This window comes from Pseudophryne corroboree, chromosome 5 (assembly GCF_028390025.1).
Source record: "Pseudophryne corroboree isolate aPseCor3 chromosome 5, aPseCor3.hap2, whole genome shotgun sequence".
Taxonomy (NCBI): Eukaryota; Metazoa; Chordata; class Amphibia; order Anura; family Myobatrachidae; genus Pseudophryne; species Pseudophryne corroboree.
The window spans coordinates 87,609,358-87,631,519 of NC_086448.1; the positions used below are offsets into that span (position 1 = coordinate 87,609,358).

At 49.1% G+C, this 22,162-nt stretch overlaps 2 protein-coding genes across 4 annotated transcripts in view; one reads left to right on the top strand and one right to left on the bottom strand.

Annotated features, from left to right (window-relative positions):
* Positions 1-8,297, bottom strand: part of CROT (carnitine O-octanoyltransferase) — a 164,166-nt gene extending 155,869 nt beyond the window's left edge. The window contains exon 1 of one of the 3 annotated variants that reach the window (XR_010177587.1): positions 7,884-8,018. The gene's annotated coding sequence lies outside the window, so the exon portion shown is untranslated. Of the gene's footprint in view, positions 1-7,883; positions 8,019-8,208 lie in introns of those variants that run through there. The other 2 variants (XM_063921450.1, XM_063921449.1) reach the window with 2 other exon arrangements.
* Positions 8,298-8,306: 9 nt separating this feature from the next.
* The window catches only part of OLAH (oleoyl-ACP hydrolase), a 61,473-nt gene continuing 47,617 nt past the window's right edge, over positions 8,307-22,162 (top strand). The window contains exons 1-2 of the mRNA XM_063921451.1: positions 8,307-8,391; positions 9,473-9,602. Of these exons, the coding sequence (XP_063777521.1) occupies positions 8,335-8,391; positions 9,473-9,602 (187 nt within the window). The 5' untranslated portion in view covers positions 8,307-8,334. The remainder of the gene's footprint in view (positions 8,392-9,472; positions 9,603-22,162) is intronic.

The window sequence follows — 22,162 nt, forward strand, 5'->3', positions numbered from 1 at the left end:
GCATCCACTACGGACTCCGAGAAATAGAATTATCGGTAAGTAAATTCTTATTTTCTCTATCGTCCTAAGTGGATGCTGGGGTTCCTGAAAGGACCATGGGGATTATACCAAAGCTCCCAAACGGGCGGGAGAGTGCGGATGACTCTGCAGCACCGAATGAGAGAACTCCAGGTCCTCCTTTGCCAGGGTATCAAATTTGTAAAAATTTACAAACGTGTTCTCCCCTGACCACGTAGCTGCTCGGCAGAGTTGTAATGCCGAGACCCCTCGGGCAGCCGCCCAAGATGAGCCCACCTTCCTTGCGGAATGGGCCTTAACAGATTTAGGCTGTGGCAGGCCTGCCACAGAATGTACAAGTTGAATTTTGTTACAAAACCAACGAGCAATCGACTGCTTAGAAGCAGGTGCACCCAACTTGTTGGGTGCATACAGTATAAACAGCGAGTCAGATTTTCTGACTCCAGCCGTCCTTTAAATGTATATTTTTAAGGCTCTGACAACGTCCAACAACTTGGAGTCCTTCAAGTCGTCTGTAGCCGCAGGCACTACAATAGGCTGGTTCAGGTGAAACGCTGATACCACCTTAGGGAGAAAATGCGGACGCGTCCGCAGCTCTGCCCTATGTCGAATGGAAAATTAAATAAGGGCTTTTATAAGACAAAGCCGCCAGTTCAGATACTCTCCCGGCCGAAGCCAGGGCCAGTAACATAGTCACTTTCCATGTGAGATATTTCAAATCCACATTCTTTAGTGGTTCAAACCAATTGGATTTGAGGAAATCTAAAACTACATTCAGATCCCACGGTGCCACCTTAGGCACCACAGGAGGCTGTATATGCAGTACTCCTTTGATAAAAATCTGGACCTCAGGGACTGAGGCCAATTCTTTGTGGAAGAATATTGATAGGGCCGAAATTTGAACCTTAATAGATCCCAATTTGAGACCCATAGACAATCCTGATTGCAGGAAATGTAGGAAAACGACCCAGTTGAAATTCCTCCATCGGAGCACTCCGCTGCTCGCACCACGCAACATATTTTCGCCAAATACGGCGATAATGCTTCGCGGTGACTTCCTTCCTTGCCTTTATCAAGGTAGGAATGACTTCTTCTGGAATGCCTTTTCCTTTTAGGATCTGGCATTCAACGCCATGCCGTCAAACGCAGCCGCGGTAAGTCTTGAAAAAGACAAGGACCCTGCTGAAGCAGGTCCCTTCTCAGAAGTAGAGGCCACGGATCGTCCGTGACCATCTCTTGAAGTTCCGGGTACCAAGTCCTTCTTGGCCAATCCGGAGCCACTAGTCTTACTCCTCTTTGCCGTATAATCCTCAATACCTTTGGTATGAGAGGCAGAGGAGGAAACACATATACCGACTGGTACACCCAAGGTGTTACCAGCGCGTCCACAGCTATTGCCTGCGGATCTCTTGACCTGGCGCAATACCTGTCCAGTGTTTTGTTGAGGCGAGACGCCATCATGTCCACCATTGGTTTTACCCAACGGTTTAATAGCATGTGGAAAACTTCTGGATGAAGTCCCCACTCTCCCGGGTGAAGGTCGTGTCTGCTGAGGAAGTCTGCTTCCCAGTTGTCCACACCCGGGATGAATACTGCTGACAGTGCTATCACGTGATTCTCCGCCCAGCGAAGGATCCTGGCAGCTTCTGCCATTGCCCTCCTGCTTCTTGTGCCGCCCTGTCTGTTTACATGGGCGACTGCCGTGATGTTGTCTGACTGGATCAACACCGGTCTTCCTTGAAGCAGAGGTTCCGCCTGGCTTAGAGCATTGTAGATTGCTCTTAGTTCCAGAATGCTTATGTGAAGAGACTTTTTCAGGCTCGACCACACTCCCTGGAAATTTCTTCCCTGTGTGACTGCTCCCCAGCCTCTCAGGCTGGCATCCGTGGTCACCAGGATCCAATCCTGTATGCCGAATCTGCGGCCCTCCAATAGATGAGCCTCCTGCAACCACCACAGAAGGGATACCCTTGTCCTCGGCGACAGGGTTATCCGCAGGTGCATCTGAAGATGCGACCCTGACCATTTGTCCAACAGATCCCTTTGCATGGAATCTGCCGAAAGGGATTGCTTCGTAAGAAGCTACCATTTTTTCCCAGGACTCTTGTGCATTGATGTACAGACACCTTTCCTGGTTTTAGGAGGTTCCTGACCAGGTCAGATAACTCCTTGGCTTTTTCTTCGGGAAGAAAAACCTTTTTCTGAACTGTGTCCAGAATCATCCCCAGGAACAGCAGACGAGTTGTCGGCATTAATTGGGATTTTGGAATATTCAGAATCCATCCGTGCTGCTTTAGCACCTCTTGAGATAGTGCTAAACCCATCTCTAGCTGTTCTCTGGACCTTGCCCTTATTAGGAGATCGTCCAAGTATGGGATAATTAATACGCCTTTTCTTCGAAGAAGAAATATTATCTCGGCCATTACCTTTGTAAAGACCCGAGGTGCCGTGGACAAACCAAACGGCAGCGTCTGAAACTGATAGTGACAGTTTTGTACAACGAACCTGAGGTACCCCTGGTGTGAGGGGTAATTGGAACGTGGAGATACGCATCCTTGATGTCCAAGGATACCATAAAGTCCCCTTCTTCCAGGTTCGCTATCACTGCTCTGAGTGACTCCATCTTGAACTTGAACTTCTTTATGTATAGGTTCAAGGACTTCAGATTTAGAATAGGCCTTACCGAGCCATCCGGCTTCGGTACCACAAATAGAGTGGAATAATACCCCTTCCCTTGTTGTAGAAGAGGTACCTTGACTATCACCTGCTGAGAATACAGCTTGTGAATGGCTTCCAAAACCGTCTCCCTTTCTGAGGGGGACGTTGGTAAAGCAGACTTCAGGAAACGGCGAGGTGGCTCTGTCTCTAATTTCAACCTGTACCCCTGAGATATTATCTGCAGGATCCAGGGATTTACCTGCGAGTGAGCCCACTGCGCGCTGTAATTTTTGAGACGACCGCCTACCGCCCCCGAGTCCGCTTGCGAAGCCCCAGCGTCATGCTGAGGCTTTTGTAGAAGCCGGGGAGGGCTTCTGTTCCTGGGAAGGAGCTGCCTGTTGCTGTCTCTTCCCTCGTCCTCTGCCTCGTGGCAGATATGAATAGCCCTTTGCTCTCTTATTTTTAAAGGAACGAAAGGGCTGCGGTTGAAAGGTCGGTGCCTTTTTCTGTTGGGGAGTGACTTGAGGTAGAAAGGTGGATTTCCCGGCCGTAGCCGTGGCCACCAAATCCGATAGACCGACCTCAAATAAACTCCTCTACGCATCGCCTGTCCACTGTCGTGTCCATAAAGCTCTTCTGGCCGAAATGGACCTAGCACTTACCCGTGATGCCAGTGTGCAGATATCTCTCTGTGCATCACGCATATAAAGAAATGCATCCTTTATTTGTTCTAACGACAGTAAAATATTGTCCCTGTCCAGGGTATCAATATTTTCGATCAGGGACTCTGACCAAACTACCCCAGCACTGCACATCCAGGCAGTCGCAATAGCTGGTCGTAGTATAACACCTGCATGTGTGTATATACCTTTTTGGATATTTTCCATCCTCCTATCTGATGGATCTTTAAGTGCGTCCGTCTCAGGAGAGGGTAACGCCACTTGTTTTGATAAGCGTGTTAGCGCCTTGTCCACCCTAGGAGGTGTTTCCCAGCGCTCCCTAACCTCTGGCGGGAAAGGGTATAAAGCCAATAACTTCTTTGAAATTAGCAGTTTTTTATCGGGGCACCCCACGCTTCATCACACACGTCATTTAATTCTTCTGATTCGGTAAAAACTACTGGTAGTTTTTTCACACCCCACATAATACCCTGTTTAGTGGTACCTGTAGTATCAGCTAAATGTAACATCTCCTTTATTGCCAAAATCATATAACGTGTGGCCCTACTGGAAAATACGGTTGATTCGTCACCTTCACCACCGGAATCAGTGCCTGTGTCTGGGTCTGTGTCGACCGACTGAGGCAAGGGACGTTTTACAGCCCCTGACGGTGTTTTAGGCGCCTGGACAGACACTAATTGAGTGTCCGGCCGCCTCATGTCGGCAAACGACTGCTTAAGCGAGTTGACGCTATCCCGTAATTCCACAAATAAAGGCATCCATTCTGGTGTCGACCCCCTAGGAGGTGACATCCTCATATTTGGCAATTGCTCCGCCTCCACACCAATAACGTCCTCATACATGTCGACACACACGTACCGACACACAGCAGACACACAGGGAATGCTCTATACGAAGACAGGACCCACTAGCCCTTTGGGGAGACAGAGGGAGAGTCTGCCAGCACACACCAAAAAGCGCTATATATGACAGGGATAGCCTTATGATTAAGTGCTCCCTTATAGCTGCTTTTATATTAATATATTGCCATTTATTCTGCCCCCCCTCTCTGTTATACCCTGTTTCTGTAGTGCAGTGCAGGGGAGAGACCTGGGAGCCTTCCTGACCAGCGGAGCTGTGACAGAAAATGGCGCCGTGTGCTGAGGAGATAGGCCCCGCCCCTTTTTCGGCGGGCTCGTCTCCCGCTATTTAGTACATTTAGGCAGGGGTAAATATCTCCATATAGCCTCTGGGGCTATATGTGAGGTATTTTTAGCCTTTTTAAAGGTTTTCATTTGCCTCCCAGGGCGCCCCCCCCCAGCGCCCTGCACCCTCAGTGACTGCCGTGTGAAGTGTGCTGAGAGGAAAATGGCGCACAGCTGCAGTGCTGTGCGCTACCTTAAGAAGACTGCAGGAGTCTTCAGCCGCCGATTCTGGACCTCTTCTTGCTTCAGCATCTGTGAGGGGGCCGGCGGCGTGGCTCCGGTGACCATCCAGGCTGTACCTGTGATCGTCCCTCTGGAGCTTCATGTCCAGTAGCCAAGAAGCCAATCCATCCTGCACGCAGGTGAGTTCACTTCTTCTCCCCTCTGTCCCTCGTTGCAGTGATCCTGTTGCCAGCAGGAATCACTGTAAAATAAAAAACCTAAGCTAAACTCTCTAAGCAGCTCTTTATGAGAGCCACCTAGAATTGCACCCTTCTCGGCCGGGCACAAAAATCTAACTGGAGTCTGGAGGAGGGTCATGGGGGGAGGAGCCAGTACACACCACCTGACCTGTAAAAGCTTTACTTTTGTGCCCTGTCTCCTGCGGAGCCGCTATTCCCCATGGTCCTTTCAGGAACCCCAGCATCCACTTAGGACGATAGAGAAACATAAATTCATTATATGTTAAGACTTCTCATTACGTTATGCAAATGTTCCAAAATACTTCTGGTCGCAAGCATTTTGGATGGGAGTCTCAAACCGCTAGGTGGAGATGGCAATGTTGGCGAATGGTGATAAACAGAAATCAGGATCAGTCGGCGACTCCATCTTTTGTTTATACTGTTATACTCACTGAGTGAGAGCAGGATATCTACAGGGCAAGGCTTGTCAAATCCCGGGCACCAGGTCGTCATAAGACTTTACACCTGACAGCCGGATTTGCAGTAACCAAGGCACGTCAGTGAAGAGATTGAGGTTTTGTTTAGAAACAAAACTCTGCATGGAATACATATGAAATCCCGGCAGGTGGGATGCAGGCTGTCAGTATTCCAGAAGCGGTATCCCGCCTGCCATAAAGCTAGCAGCGGGGCGAGAGATACGAGGAACCTTGCGGGCTCGCTGCGCTCACCAGAGGATCTATTCCCACTCTATGGGTGTTGTGGACGCCCACGAGAGGGAATAGCCCCTGTGAGCCGGTATTCCGGCTGTCGGGATTCTGACATGGGTATCCTGACTGCTGGGATCCCGACAGCCGGCAAATTGATTGCGTCCCCTCTGCAGCAACCACTCCGCACTGCATGCCTAGCTCATCCAGCGGTATTCATGCACCCATCAGGGTCTACCCCCGTTTTGTGATTGGAGGTGCTCTGTGTGGGTCGAGTAGGACAAGTTACAGCACTGGCAAGAGTGTTATCCTTGCCCTGGCTCTGCTCACAGCTTTAGCACCGCTTGATTAGGATGTCCCCAGCTACCTCCATCCTCCATTCTGTCACTATAAGGACAGACCAGCTCCCAGGTCCCGGAGCGGTGAGGACGGTGCTGGACTACCTGGAAGGGTCCTTGATGATCACAGCAGCGGGGAGTAACAGGCAGGTTGGAGCCCTGAAGATCTGCTGTGTGGGGAGGAGAGCTGCGGAGTCACTCAGACAAACTGCTGCTGGCTGCCCTTCTACTCTTGCTGGACAGGGTGGCCTGGTTTGTTAGGAAGTTCTCTAGGCTGTTCATACCGCAGGGGCCCTTACTGCAGAGCACGAAGGTACATTTGCCAGAAACAGAGGGGCAGGGCAGGAAAGGGCTGCTAAATGAGACCTGCTCCTAGAAGTCTTTGATAGAAGATGTCAGACACATTCACCAGGAAGTGCTCCACATCATCTGGTCCCCAGTGTTCCTGCATCTGCCCAGCTACAAGAAAGTCAGGGACTTACCTACCTATGAAGAGTCAATGGGGTTGATTCAATTCACCACGATGTGAATAGCACGGGGAAGGAGGTCATGCAGCTATTCAATTCACCGTGCTATGTCGGAGAATGCCGGTACTCATGCCTTAAATGGGGTGTTTAGTCACGAGAACGGGTATTCTCCGACTTAAGTGTCCCGCCGCAATGCTGTTTGCGCTAAGGCACAAAACAGCATCGCGCCACTAGTTTTGTTGGATTTCTGTTTGCACCTTAGGAGGGTTGCAAGTAGAAATCCTGTAGTCGGACTTAAAAGTGCGCTGAATTGAATTGCGCTGGGACCTCCTTCCTGGCGCTATTAACAGCGCACTGAATTGAATCGATCCCAATGAGACCCAGCCAGGTCATTCTGCTGGTTTCTCCGATCCCAGCCTAAGCAGGAGATGTAGGGACAGCAGCCTTGTTCCATGGGGATGTAGGTATGTGACCGGCATGCCGACTACCAGGGAATACTCCCATCTGTGGGTGTCCACTACACTCATAGAGAGGGACTAGAACTTGTGGCGACAGCAGCGAGCCCGCAAGGAGTTTTGTTGCGCTTGTGTGGCATACTATGTATTGGATGCATAGTGGTATGGTATACTCTGTATTGTGGGCACCGTGGTGGCACACTGCATATTGAGGTGTCACAGCATTACGCACTATGTATTGGAGGTGGCGCATTGTGGCCCACTACGTATGTGGGGGTGTTGCATCGTGGCACACAATGTATTGGGGGTGCCATGTTATGGTGCACAATGCATTGGGGACGCAGTAGTGTGGCATGCTATGTATTGGAGGCACTGTGGCATACTATGTACTGGATGCACTGGGGTGTGGCATAACATGTATTGGGGGTACTGGGGTGTGTCACACTATATAATGGGGGCACTGTGGTGCGACATACTATGTATTGGGAGCACTGCAGTGTGGCATACTATGTATTGGAAGGACTGCTGTGTGGCATACCATGTATTGGGAGGACCGTGGTGTGGGATATTATGTATTGGAGGCACTGAGGTGTGGCATACAGTGAATTGGTGGCATCTATGAACTGGGGACCAAAGACGAGCATATATCGGGGTCTGATAGCATGTGGGGAAGCCTGAAGAGCACTTAAGGGGAATGTGTGATGTGCTATGCAAGATTTTACATATTTTGGTTGCGGGTGATAGTCTGACTCCTAAACTTTTATGGCATCTAGAAAGTTCCCGAGCCCTGATATAGAGAGGTTGTAGCACCTGATTTTCCTAATACTCTGAGAGTATACACAACCTGCAAATACTGCACACAGCACACGTGATCCATATCTATATCAGACAGTAAGTGTGCAGTGCTGGGAATACTGCACTCAGTAATTCTGCCCCACACTGAGGAATTGCTGCCCCTGCAGCCCCCTTGCAGGTTACCTGTCTCTGCGCTGCTCCTTCTCCTCCTGCAGCTGCAGCGCCAACTGTCACCTCTGCCCTAGACAATCTATTTACTACGATCACAGCCTGAGCCAACGGCAGGCCCATTAGGACAAATTTAACCAACAGCGAATGTTGTGAGGGGTCAAAACTGCAAAGTCCTGTGAAATGAAAGGTCCTCCCCCTGGGCGTGTCCCTTTGCTATGATAGGTCACCAGTGGACTTTGCGTTACCGCAAACACTAACAGAAGCTTGTTCATGCCGCCATTTTTGATACGGGCAAAACGTCTAGCACAGGTTGTATTTGCAGCATGGCCAGCGTTACCGTGTGCCCCTGAGTGTGCGGCCCGGGATCAGGTCCTAATCTTAGTTATGGTCCGGAGGAGCTGTATGGGCAGCGGGTGACGCTTCTCTTGCCCACACTGCTGCCAGCCTAACACACAGGCACTCAATGTCAGTGCCCGGTTCCTGGAGTAGAGCAAGGTGCAACTGGCCAGCAGCAGCAGAGGTTATTATTATTATTATTATTATTATTATTATTAGAAGTATTACAGGGAAATCATCCTATTGTGCTGTGTACAAAGATCCTAACTGACCCCTGTGTTACCTGTTTGCCATTACTCATGTGTATAGTATGTAGTATATAGTTCATCAGGTATACCTGTTTTCATTTAGGCATGTACGAGAATAAGTGCCAAAGGCACCTCATCTGGCCCCCATTTCACCCTGGTATAGCAGAGTAATTTGCGGCTAATTAAATTGACCCCAGTGTATGGTATAATGCATTGTTAATGATAAGGATGTTAGAAGTCACCATGGACTTCAGTGACCACAATACGGACTGACACCGGTGGCAACCATCGATGTTCCCAGTTCAATTGAAATGTTTTTTTCCGTTCAGTATTGCCACCATTGCATGCAGGCCCGTGGTGGCTCGTACAGCGGCTCACACCGTCCAATCAGCTGTGGACATCTGGAAGTGGTATTAGCAGTACAGCTATAATATACACAGAGGTGGCAATCACTTTTTTTTTCTACATTTATTTATCTCAACCAATATTCATGACAGTGTAACCTATCAATTCACAAGTGACATTAGTGAGGAGCAGGAACAAGTGACGTTAATGGGGAGCAATCCACTATATACATCACTGATGTTCTTACTTTCTTGTGAAAGTATAGGCTGAAAATGGCTTCCTGTGCCGTATGTATAGGTATACTGTAATACACAGGTGATGTGTAATCATGTTCAGTTGCTATATTTAGCTAGATTGTACTGTATTTAGTACGTAAGGCATACGAGCGAAAAAAATCCCTTCAATTTATTCTCCCATTTGGCCGCTAATGTCTACTGTTACTGCCAAATGCAAAAAAAAAAAAAAATAAGGTGCAAAATAACTTAAACCCAAATTAAGAAAAATTTAAAAAGATGAGATAGACTGATTGGGAGTAATCTCCCTAATGTCCCTGTTATGGTAATTCCTTACCTTTTGACATACTGTTCCCCCCTCACCCCCCCCCCCCCCCCTCCCTTGATCATTATGGAAATATCTAGTGATTTCTGTGTAATGTTTTCTTTTTTTTCCAAGATGGACAAACTTCTAAACTGTCTTTACAAGCGGCCAAATGCCATCACCCGCTTAGTGTGCTTCCCCTGGGCCGGAGGAGGATCAATATTTTATGCACAGTGGGGCCGGCTGTTTGATGACTCCATTGAAGGTTTGTATAGCTAGACAATGGTGCGTTAAATCAGAACTAATCTAAAAAAATGACAGAGAAGGGTAATTTCCAAGACTTGGTTGTATACTCCTAAGTAAACTGCACTGTTAATAGCAAATATACCCAACTTTTGCAAAGAGTAAAAACAATAATTATTTTATTATCGTTTATTTATATGGCACCACAAGGGTTCCCTAGCGTCTAACAAAGTACATAAACAAATGAGCTAAACAAGAAAACAATGACTTACAGTACAAGACAGAAGGCGGGATGCAATGAAGTCCTGGTTCGGCGGCCTTGCGGGATGCTGGTTGAACATGATTGCCCCTTCAAAAAAAAACGTCCCAGTTCGGCCGGCATCCCACATGGCCGTTGAACTTGGCGTTCATTGCATCCCACCTTCTGTCTTGTACTGTAAGTCATTTGTTTTCTTGTTTAGCTCATTTGTTTATGTACTTTGTTAGACGCTAGGGAACCCTTGTGGAGCTATATAAATAAACGATAATAATAAACTATTTATCATTTTTCCTTGGACATAGTAACATATACTAAGTAACATAGTATCTAAGGTTGAAAAAAGACAATTTGTCCATCGAGTTCAACCTATTTGTGGTCTCCTATGTAGGATTATTTTGTCTAAAATTTTGTCTGATGCTGATGTCAGCCGTTGCGTTTTATCCCTCTTTTTATAGTAACTATAGTGCGTGACTATGCACCATAACCCTGTATATCCTTATCCATTAGGAATTTATCTAACCCATTCTTAGAGGTGTTGACTGAGTCCGCCATTACAACTCCCTCAGGCAGGGAATTCCAAACACTTATTGTCCTTACTGTGAAAAAGCCTTTACGCCGCATTGTGTGGAATCTCCTCTAACCTAAGCGAGTGTCCACGAGTCCTCTGTGCTGATCTTACCAAAAACAGGTCCCTCGCAAGCTCTGTGTATTGTCCCCTTATATATTTGTAGATGTTGATTATGTCCCCTCTTAGTCTCCTTTTCCAGTGTAAACATGCCTAGCCTTGCAAACCTTTCCTCGTATTCCAGCATCTCCATGTCCTTAATTAGTTTGGTAGCCCGCCTCTGAACCTTTTCTAGCTCCAGGATATCCTTTTTGTAGTATGGTGCCCAAAATTGTACACAGTATTCAAGATGTGGCCTCACTAGTGATTTGTATAACGGGAGTATAACACTCTCCTCTCTTGCGTCAATTCCCCGTTTTATGCATGCTAATATCTTATTAGCCATCTTTGCTGGAATCTTACTTTGGGTACTGCTGCTTAGTTTGCTATCTATGAGATCACCTAAGTCCTTTTCCAGTACAGAATCCCCTAATTTTACCCCATTTAATATGTAGGTGTTATTTTTGTTCTTGCTACCACAGTGCATTACCTTACACTTGTCTGTATTGCAGCTCATTCTCCATTTGGCTGCCCATGCTTCTAGTTTATCTAAGTCGTTCTGAAGAGACTCAGCATCCTCATCCGTATTTCTATCCTTACACAATTTGGTATCGTCTGCAAAAATTGACACCATGCTCTCTAGACCTTCTGTTTGGTCGTTAATGAAAATGTTGAACAATAGTGGTCCTAGTACCGAGCCTTGTGGCACACCACTTAGCACTTCAGTCCAATTTGAGAATGATCCATTAACCACAACGCGCTGCTCCCTATTATCGAACCAATTTTTAACCCAAGTGCATATTGTGCTCCCTAGCCCTATTTCTCTTACTGGGGACTGGGGATGCTGGGGACTCCGTAAGGACCATGGGGATAGACGGGCTCCGCAGGAGACATGGGCACTTTAAGAAAGACTTTAGGTATGGGTGTGCACTGGCTCCTCCCTCTATGCCCCTCCTCCAGACCTCAGTTTACTACTGTGCCCAGAGGAGACTGGGTGCATTACAGAAAGCTCTCCTGAGTTTCCTGTCAGAAAGTATATTTGTTAGGTTTTTTATTTTCAGGGAGCCTGCTGGCAACAGACTCCCTGCATCGAGGGACTGAGGAGAGAGAAGCAGACCTACTTCTGTGAGTTTCAAGGCTCTGCTTCTTAGGTTACTGGACACCATTAGCTTCAGAGGGATCGGTACGCAGGTCTCACCCTCGCCGTCCGTCCCAGAGCCGCGCCGCCGTCCTCCTCACAGAGCCGGAAGGTAGAAGCCGGGTGAGTATGAGAAGAAAAGAAGACTTCAGAGGCGGCAGAAGACTTCATGATCTTCACTGAGGTAACGCACAGCGGTGAAGCTGTGCGCCATTGCTCCCATACACCTCACGCACGGCAGTCACTGTAAGGGTGCAGGGCGCAGGGGGGGCACCCTGGGCAGCATATAAACCTCTCTCTGGCTAAAATATATATTTCTCTAACGTCCTAAGTGGATGCTGGGGACTCCGTAAGGACCATGGGGAATAGCGGCTCCGCAGGAGACTGGGAATAGCGGCTCCGCAGGAGACTGGGCACATCTAAAGAAAGCTTTAGGACTATCTGGTGTGCACTGGCTCCTCCCCCTATGACTCTCCTCCAAGCCTCAGTTAGATCTCTGTGCCCGAACGAGAAGGGTGCACACTAGGGGCTCTCCTGAGCTTCTTAGTGAAAGTTTTAGTTTAGGTTTTTTATTTTCAGTGAGACCTGCTGGCAACAGGCTCACTGCATCGAGGGACTAAGGGGAGAAGAAGCGAACTCACCTGCGTGCAGAGTGGATTGGGCTTCTTAGGCTACTGGACATTAGCTCCAGAGGGACGATCACAGGCCCAGCTTGGATGGGTCCCAGAGCCGCGCCGCCGGCCCCCTTACAGAGCCAGAAGGCAGAAGAGGTCCGGAAAATCGGCGGCAGAAGACGTCCTGTCTTCAACAAGGTAGCGCACAGCACTGCAGCTGTGCGCCATTGCTCTCAGCACACTTCACACTCCGGTCACTGAGGGTGCAGGGCGCTGGGGGGGGGGCGTCCTGAGACGCAATAATAAACACCTTGGATGGCAAAAAATGCATCACATATAGCTCCTGGGCTATATGGATGCATTTAACCCCTGCCAAAATACATTAAAAAACGGGATAGGCTCCGCCCCCTTATCGGCGGCCTTATCTCCTCAGCACACTGGCGCCATTTTCCCTCACAGCTCCGTTGGAGGGAAGCTCCCTGGCTCTCCCCTGCAGTCACTACACTACAGAAAGGGTTAAAAAAGAGAGGGGGGCACAAATTAGGCGCAGTATTAACTATACAGCAGCTATAAGGGGAAAAACACTTATATAAGGTTATCCCTGTATATATATATAGCGCTCTGGTGTGTGCTGGCAAACTCTCCCTCTGTCTCCCCAAAGGGCTAGTGGGGTCCTGTCCTCTATCAGAGCATTCCCTGTGTGTGTGCTGTATGTTGGTACTTTTGTGTCGACATGTATGAGGAGAAAAATGATGTGGAGACGGAGCAGATTGCCTGTAATAGTGATGTCACCCCCTAGGGGGTCGACACCTGAGTGGATGAACTGTTGGAAGAAATTACGTGACAGTGTCAGCTCTGTATAAAAGACAGTGGTTGACATGAGACAGCCGGCTACTCAGCTTGTGCCTGTCCAGACGTCTCATAGGCCGTCAGGGGCTCTAAAGCGCCCGTTACCTCAGATGGCAGATATAGACGCCGACACGGATACTGACTCCAGTGTCGACGGTGAAGAGACAAATGTGACTTCCAGTAGGGCCACACGTTACATGATTGAGGCAATGAAAAATGTTTTACACATTTCTGATAATACGAGTACCACCAAAAAGGGGTATTATGTTCGGTGAGGAAAAACTACCTGTAGTTTTCCTGAATCTGAGAAATTAAATGAGGTGTGTGATGATGCGTGGGTTTCCCCCGATAACAACTGATAATTTCTAAAATGTTATTGGCATTATATCCTTTCCCGCCAGAGGTTAGGGAGCGTTGGGAAACACCCCCTAGGGTGGATAAAGCGCTCACACGCTTGTAAGGGCTCTATCCTCTCCTGAGATGGCCGCCCTTAAGGATCCTGCTGATAGAAAGCAGGAGGGTATCCTAAAATGTATTTACACACATACTGGTGTTATACTGCGACCAGCAATCGCCTCAGCCTGGATGTGCAGTGCTGGGTTGGCGTGGTCGGATTCCCTGACTGAAAATATTGATACCCTAGATAGGGACAGTATATTTTTGCCTATAGAGCATTTGAAAGATGCATTGCTATATATGCGTGATGCACAGCGGAATATTTGCCGACTGGCATCAAGTCTAAGTGCGTTGTCCATTTCTACCAGTAGAGGGTTATGGACACGTCAGTGGTCAGGTGATGCGTATTCCAAACGGCATTTGGAAGTATTGCCTTATTAAGGGGAGGAGTTATTTGGGGTCGGTCTTTCAGACCTGGTGGCCACGGCAACAGCTGGGAAATCCACGTTTGTACCCCAGGTCGCCTCTCAACATGAGAAGACGCCGTATTATCAGGCGCAGTCTTTTCGTGGATAAGCGGGCAAAAGGTTCCTCATTTCTGCCCCGTGACAGAGGGAGAGGAAAAAGGCTGCAGAAATCAGCCAGTTCCCAGGAACAGAAACCCTCTCCCGCCTCTGCCAAGCCCTCAGTATACGCTGAGGCTTTACAAGCAGAATCAGGCACGGTGGGGGGCCCGTCTCAATGAATTTCAGCGCGCAGTGGGCTCACTCGCAAGTAGACCCCTGGATCCTTCAGGTGATATCTCAGGGATACAAATTAGAACTCGAGACGTCTCCCCCTCGCCGTTTCCTAAAGTCGGCTTTACCGATGTCTCCTTCTGACAGGGAGACAGTTTTGGAAGCCATTCACAAGCTGTATTCCCAGCAGGTGATAATCAAGATACCCCTCCTGCAACAGGGAACGGGGTATTATTCCACACTGTTGTGGTACTGAAGCCGGACGGCTCGGTGAGACCGATTCTAAATCTAAAATCTTTGAACACTTACATACAGAGGTTCAAATTCAAGATTGAGTCACTCAGAGCAGTGATTGCGAACCTGGAAGAAGGGGACTACATGATGTCTCGGTACATCAAGGATGCTTACCTTCATGTCAAAATTTACCCTTCTCACCAAGGGTACCTCAGGTTTATGGTACAGAACTGTCACTATCCGTTCAGACGCTGCCGTATGGATGGTCCACGGCACCCCGGGTCTTTACCAAGGTAATGGCCGAAATGATGATATTCCTTCAAAGGAAGGGAATTTTAGTTATCCCTTACTTGGACGATTCCTTGATAAGGGTAAGATCCAGGGAACAGTTGGAGGTCGGTGTAGCACTATCTCAGGTAGTGTTGCTGCAGCACGGTTGGATTCTCAATATTCCAAAATCGCAGCTGGTTCCGACGACTTGTCTTCTGTTCCTAGGGATGATCCTGGACACAGTCCAGAAAAAGGTGTTTCTCCCGGAGGAGAAAGCCAGGGAGTTATCCGAGCTAGTCAGGAACCTCCTAAAACCGAGCCAAGTCTCAGTGCATCAATGCACAAGGGTTCTGGGTAAAATGGTGGCTTCCTACGAAGCAATCCCATTCGGCAGATTCCACGCAAGAACTTTCCAGTGGGACCTGCTGGACAAATGGTCCGGGTCGCATCTTCAGATGCATCAGCGGATAACCCTGTCACCAAGGACAAGGGTGTCCCTCCTGTGGTGGTTGCAGAGTGCTCATCTTCTAGAGGGCCGCAGATTCGGCATTCAGGACTGGGTCCTGGTTACCACGGATGCCAGCCTGCGAGGCTGGGGAGCAGTCACACAGGGAAGGAATATCCAGGACTTATGGTCAAGCCTGGAGACATCACTTCACATAAATATCCTGAAGCTAAGGGACATTTACAATGCTCTAAGCTTAGCAAGACCTCTGCTTCAAGGTCAGCCGGTGTTGATCCAGTCGGACAACATCACGGCAGTCACCCACGTAAACAGACAGGGTGGCACAAGAAGCAGGAGGGCAATGGCAGAAGCTGCAAGGATTCTTCGCTGGGCGGAAAATCATGTGATAGCACTGTCAGCAGTATTCATTCCGGGAGTGGACAACTGGGAAGCAGACTTCCTCAGCACGACCTCCACCCGGGAGAGTGGGGACTTCACCCAGAAGTCTTCCACATGATTATAAACCGTTGGGAAAAACTCGGCAGGTATTGCGCCAGGTCCAGGGACCCTCAGGCAATAGCTGTAGACGCTCTGGTAACACCGTGGGTGTACCAGTCGGGGTATGTGTTCCCTCCTCTGCCTCTCATACCCAAGGTACTGAGATTGATAAGATGGAGAGGAGTAAGCACTATATTCGTGGCTCCGGATTGGCCAAGAAGGATTTGGTAACCGGAACTTCAAGAGATGCTCACAGAGGATCCGTGGCCTCTACCTCTAAGAAGGGACCTGCTCCAGCAAGGACCCTGTCTGTTCCAAGACTTACCGCGGCTGCGTTTGACGGCATGGCGGTTGAACGCCGGATCCTGAAGGAAAAAAGGCATTCCGGATGAAGTCATCCCTATCCTGATCAAAGCCAGGAAGGATGTAACCGCAAAAACATTATTACCGCAATTGGCGAAAATATGTTGCGTGGTGCGAGGCCAGTAAGGCCCGACGGTGGAAATTCAACTGGGTCGATTCCTACATTTCCTGCAAACAGGAGTGTCTATGGGCCTGAAATTGGGGTCCATTAAGGTTCAAATTCCGGCCCTGTCAATTTTCTTCCAAAAAGAACTAGCTTCAGTCCCTGAAGTTCAGACGTTTGTAAAAGGGGTACTGCATATACAGCCTCCTTTTGTGCCTCCAGTGGCACTTTGGGATCTCAATGTAGTTTTGGGTTCCAAAAGTCACATTGGTTTGAACCACTTAAATCTGTGGAGTTAAAATATCTCACATGGAAAGTGGTCATGCTGTTGGCCCTGGCCTGGGCCAGGCGCGTGTCAGAATTGGCGGCTTTATCCTGAAAAAGCCCTTATCTGATGTTCCATTCGGACAGGGCGGAATTGAGGACTCGTCCTCAGTTTCTCCCTAAGGTGGTTTCAGCGTTTCACCTGAACCAACCTATTTGTGGTGCCTGCGGCTACTAGGGACTTGGAGGACTCCAAGTTGCTAGACGTTGTCAGGGCCCTGAAAATATATGTTTCCAGGAGGGCTGGAGTCAGGAAATCTGACTCGCTGTTTATCCTGTATGCACCCAACAAGCTGGGTGCTCCTGCTTCTAAGTAGACTATTGCTCGTTGGATTTGTAGTACGATTCAGCTTGCACATTCTGTGGCAGGCCTGCCACAGCCAAAAATCTGTAAATGCCCACTCCACAAGGAAGGTGGGCTCATCTTGGGCGGCTGCCCGAGGGGTCTCGGCTTTACAACTTTGCCGAGCAGCTACTTGGTCAGGAGCAAATACGTTTGTAAAATTATACAAAATTGATATCCTGGCTGAGGAGGACCTGGAGTTCTCTCATTTGGTGCTGCAGAGTCATCCGCACTCTCCCGCCCGTTTGGGAGCTTTGGTATAATCCCCATGGTCCTTACGGAGTCCCCAGCATCCACTTAGGACGTTAGAGAAAATAAGAATTTACTTACCGATAATTCTATTTCTCATAGTCCGTAGTGGATGCTGGGCGCCCATCCCATGTGCGGATTGTCTGCAATACTTGTACATAGTTATTGTTACAAAAATCGGGTTATTATTGTTGTGAGCCATCTTTCAGAGGCTCCTCTGTTATCATGCTGTTAACTGGGTTCAGATCACAGGTTATACGGTGTGATTGGTGTGGCTGGTATGAGTCTTACCCGGGATTCAAAATCCTTCCTTATTGTGTACGCTCGTCCGGGCACAGTATCCTAACTGAGGCTTGGAGGAGGGTCATAGGGGGAGGAGCCAGTGCACACCAGATAGTCCTAAAGCTTTCTTTAGATGTGCCCAGTCTCCTGCGGAGCCGCTATTCCCAGTCTCCTGCGGAGCCGCTATTCCCCATGGTCCTTACGGAGTCCCCAGCATCCACTACGGACTATGAGAAATAGAATTATCGGTAAGTAAATTCTTATTTTCTCTGACGTCCTAGTGGATGCTGGGAACTCCGTAAGGACCATGGGGAATAGACGGGCTCGACAGGAGACTGGGCACTCTAAGAAAGAATTAGGACTACTGGTGTACACTGGCTCCTCCCTCTATGCCCCTCCTCCAGACCTCAGTTAGAATCTGTGCCCGGCTCGAGCTGGTTGCACACTAGGGGCTCTCCTGAGCTCTTAGTAAAGAAAGTATTTATAAGGTTTTTTATTTTCAGTGAGATCTGCTGGCAACAGACTCACTGCTACGAGGGACTTAGGGGAGAGAAGCGAACCTACCTGCTTGCAGCTAGCTTGGGCTTTTAGGCTACTGGACACCATTAGCTCCAGAGGGATCGAACACAGGCCCAGCCTCGGTCGCCCGGTCCCGCGCCGCCGTCCCTCTTGCAGAGCCAGAAGACGGAAGATTCCGAGGAGAAAATCGGCGGCTGAAGACTCTGGTCTTCATTAAGGTAGCGCACAGCACTGCAGCTGTGCGCCATTGCTCCCCATGCACACCACATACTCCGGTCACTGATGGGTGCAGGGCGCTGGGGGAGGGCGCCCTGGGCAGCAATTAGATTACCTTAAAAATGGCAAAAAACACATAATATAGTCTAATAAACTATATATGTGTAAAAATCCCCTGCCATAATATTAATAAAAAGAGCGGGAGAAGCCCGCCAAAAAAGGGGCGGGGCTATCTCCCTCAGCACACTGGCGCCATTTCCTCTTCACAGCTCTGCTGGAAGGACGCTCCCCAGGCTCTCCCATGCAGTTTCCAGGCTCAATAGGGTAAAAAAGAGAGGGGGGGCACTAAATTTAGGCGCAATACTGTGTATTATAGCTGCTATAGGGAAAATCACTTTGTGTAGTGTAAATCCCTGTTTATATAGCGCTGTGGTGTGTGCTGGCATACTCTCTCTCTCTGTCTCCCCAAAGGACTTTGTGGGGTCCTGTCCTCAGTCAGAGCATTCCCTGTGTGTGTGCGGTGTGTCGGTACGGCTGTGTCGACATGTTTGATGAGGAGGCTTATGTGGAGGCGGAGCAGGTGCCGATAAATGTGATGTCACCCCCTGCGGGGTCGACACAAGAGTGGATGGATATGTGGAAGGTATTAACCGACAGTGTCAACTCCTTACATAAAAGGTTCGATGACATAACAGCTGTGGGACAGCCGGCTTCTCAGCCAGTGCCTGCCCAGGCGTCTCAAAGGCCATCAGGGGCTCAAAAACGCCCGCTACCTCAGATGGCAGACACAGATGTCGACACGGAGTCTGACTCCAGTGTCGACGACGACGAGACTAATGTACATTCCACTAGGGCTATCCGTTGCATGATTACGGCAATGAAAAATGTGTTGCACATTTCTGACATTAACCCAGGTACCACTAAAAAGGGTATTATGTTTGGGGAGAAAAAGCAACCAGTGGTTTTTCCCCCTTCAGATGAGTTAAATGAAGTGTGTGAAGAAGCGTGGGCATCCCCTGATAAAAAACTAGTGATTTCTAAAAAGTTACTAATGGCGTACCCTTTCCCGCCAGAGGACAGGGTACGTTGGGAGACATCCCCGAGGGTGGATAAAGCGCTCACACGCTTGTCAAAAAAGGTGGCACTGCCGTCTCAGGATACGGCCGCCTTAAAGGAGCCTGCGGATAGAAAGCAGGAGGCTATCCTGAAGTCTGTATATACACACTCAGGTACGATACGGAGACCTGCTATTGCTTCAGCATGGATGTGCAGTGCTGCAGCAGCGTGGTCTGATAATATTGATTCCCTTGACAGGGACACTATATTGCTAACCATAGAGCATATTAAAGACGTAGTCTTATACATGAGAGATGCACAGAGGGATATTTGCCGGCTGGCATCTAGAATAAATGCAATGTCCATTTCTGCCAGGAGAGTATTATGGACTCGGCAGTGGACAGGTGATGCGGATTCTAAAAGGCACATGGAGGTTTTGCCTTACAAGGGTGAGGAATTGTTTGGGGATGGTCTCTCGGACCTCGTTTCCACAGCGACAGCTGGGAAGTCGACATTTTTACCCCAGGTTCCCTCACAGCCAAAGAAAGCACCGTATTATCAGGTACAGTCCTTTCGGCCCCAGAAAGGCAAGCGGGTTAAAGGCGCGTCCTTTCTGCCCAGAGGCAGGGGTAGAGGGAAAAAGCTGCACCATACAGCCAGTTCCCAAGAACAGAAATCCTCCCCTGCTTCCACTAAAAACACCGCATGACGCTGGGGCTCCACTGGTGGAGCCAGGTGCGGTGGGGGCCCGTCTCCGGAACTTCAGCGACCGGTGGGTTCGCTCACAAGTGCATCCCTGGGTTCTACAAGTGGTATCTCAGGGATACAAGCTGGAATTCGAGACGTCTCCCCCTCGCCGTTACCTCAAATCAGCCTTGCCAGCTACTCCCCCAGACAGGGAGGTAGTGCTGGCGGCAATTCACAAGCTGTTCCTCCAGCAGGTGATAATAAAAGTTCCCCTCCTTCAACAGTGACGGGGTTACTATTCCACAATGTTTGTGGTACCGAAACCAGACGGTTCGGTGAGACCCATTCTAAATTTAAAATCCTTGAACACTTATATAAGAAGGTTCAAGTTCAAAATGGAATCGCTCAGGGCGGTTATTGCAAGCCTGGAAGAAGGGGATTACATGGTATCACTGGACATCAAGGATGCGTACCTGCATGACCCCATTTACCCACCTCACCAGGTGTACCTCCATTTTGTGGTACAAGACTGCCATTACCAATTCCAGACGTTGCCGTTTGGTCTGTCCACGGCACCGAGGGTATTTACCAAGGTAATGGCCGAAATGATGATACTTCTTCGAAAGAAGGGAGTTATAATTATCCCATACTTGGACGATCTCCTTATAAAGACGAGGTCCAGGGAACAGTTGTTGGTCGGAGTAGCACTATCTCAGGAAGTGCTTCAACAGCACGGCTGGATTCTGAATATTCCAAAGTCGCAGCTGGTTCCTACGACGCGTCTGCTGTTCCTGGGTATGATTCTGGACACAGAACAGAAGAAGGTGTTTCTCCCGGAGGAGAAGGCCAAGGAGTTGTCATCTCTGTTCAGAGACCTCCTGAAACCAAAACAGGTGTCGGTGCATCACTGCACGCGAGTCCTGGGAAAGATGGTAGCTTCTTACGAGGCAATTCCATTCGGCAGGTTCCATGCAAGGATCTTTCAGTGGGATCTGTTAGACAAGTGGTCCGGATCGCATCTTCAGATGCATCGGCTGATCACCCTGTCCCCGAGGGCCAGGGTGTCTCTGCTGTGGTGGTTGCAGAGTGCTCATCTTCTAGAGGGCCGCAGATTCGGCATACAGGACTGGGTCCTGGTGACCACGGATGCAAGCCTCCGAGGTTGGGGGGCAGTTACTCAGGGAAGAAACTTCCAAGGACAATGGTCGAGTCAGGAGGCTTCCCTACACATAAATATTCTGGAACTAAGGGCCATTTACAATGCCCTAAGTCAGGCAAGACCCCTGCTTCAAAACCAGCCGGTGCTGATTCAGTCGGACAACATCACGGCGGCCGCCCATGTAAACCGACAGGGCGGCACAAGAAGCAGGATGGCGATGGCAGAAGCCACAAGGATTCTCCGATGGGCGGAAAATCACGTGATAGCACTGTCAGCAGTGTTCATTCCGGGAGTGGACAACTGGGAAGCAGACTTCCTCAGCAGGCACGACCTCCACCCGGGAGAGTGGGGACTTCATCCAGAAGTCTTCCAACTGATTGTAAACCGTTGGGAAAGGCCACAGGTGGACATGATGGCGTCCCGCCTAAACAAAAAGCTAAAAAGATATTGCGCCATGTCAAGGGACCCTCAGGCGATAGCTGTGGACGCTCTAGTGACACCGTGGGTGTACCAGTCGGTTTATGTGTTCCCTCCTCTTCCTCTCATACCAAAGGTGCTGAGGATAATAAGAAAGAGAGGAGTAAGAACTATACTCATCATTCCGGATTGGCCAAGAAGGACTTGGTACCCGGAACTGCAAGAAATGATCTCAGAGGACCCTTGGCCTCTGCCTCTCAGACAGGACCTGCTACAGCAGGGGCCCTGTGTGTTCCAAGACTTACCGCGGCTGCGTTTGACGGCATGGCGGTTGAACGCCGGATCCTGATGGAAAAGGGCATTCCGGTTGAAGTCATTCCTACGCTGATAAAAGCTAGGAAAGATGTGACAGCAAAGCATTATCACCGCATATGGCGGAAATATGTTGCTTGGTGTGAGGCTATGAAGGCCCCCACAGAAGAATTTCAGCTGGGTCGATTTCTGCACTTCCTACAGTCAGGAGTGACTATGGGCCTAAAATTGGGTTCCATTAAAGTCCAGATTTCGGCCCTGTCTATTTTCTTTCAAAAAGAACTGGCTTCACTGCCTGAAGTTCAGACGTTTGTTAAGGGAGTGCTGCATATTCAGCCCCCTTTTGTGCCCCCAGTGGCACCTTGGGATCTCAACGTTGTGTTGGATTTCCTAAAATCACATTGGTTTGAGCCACTTCAGACCGTGGAATTAAAATATCTCACGTGGA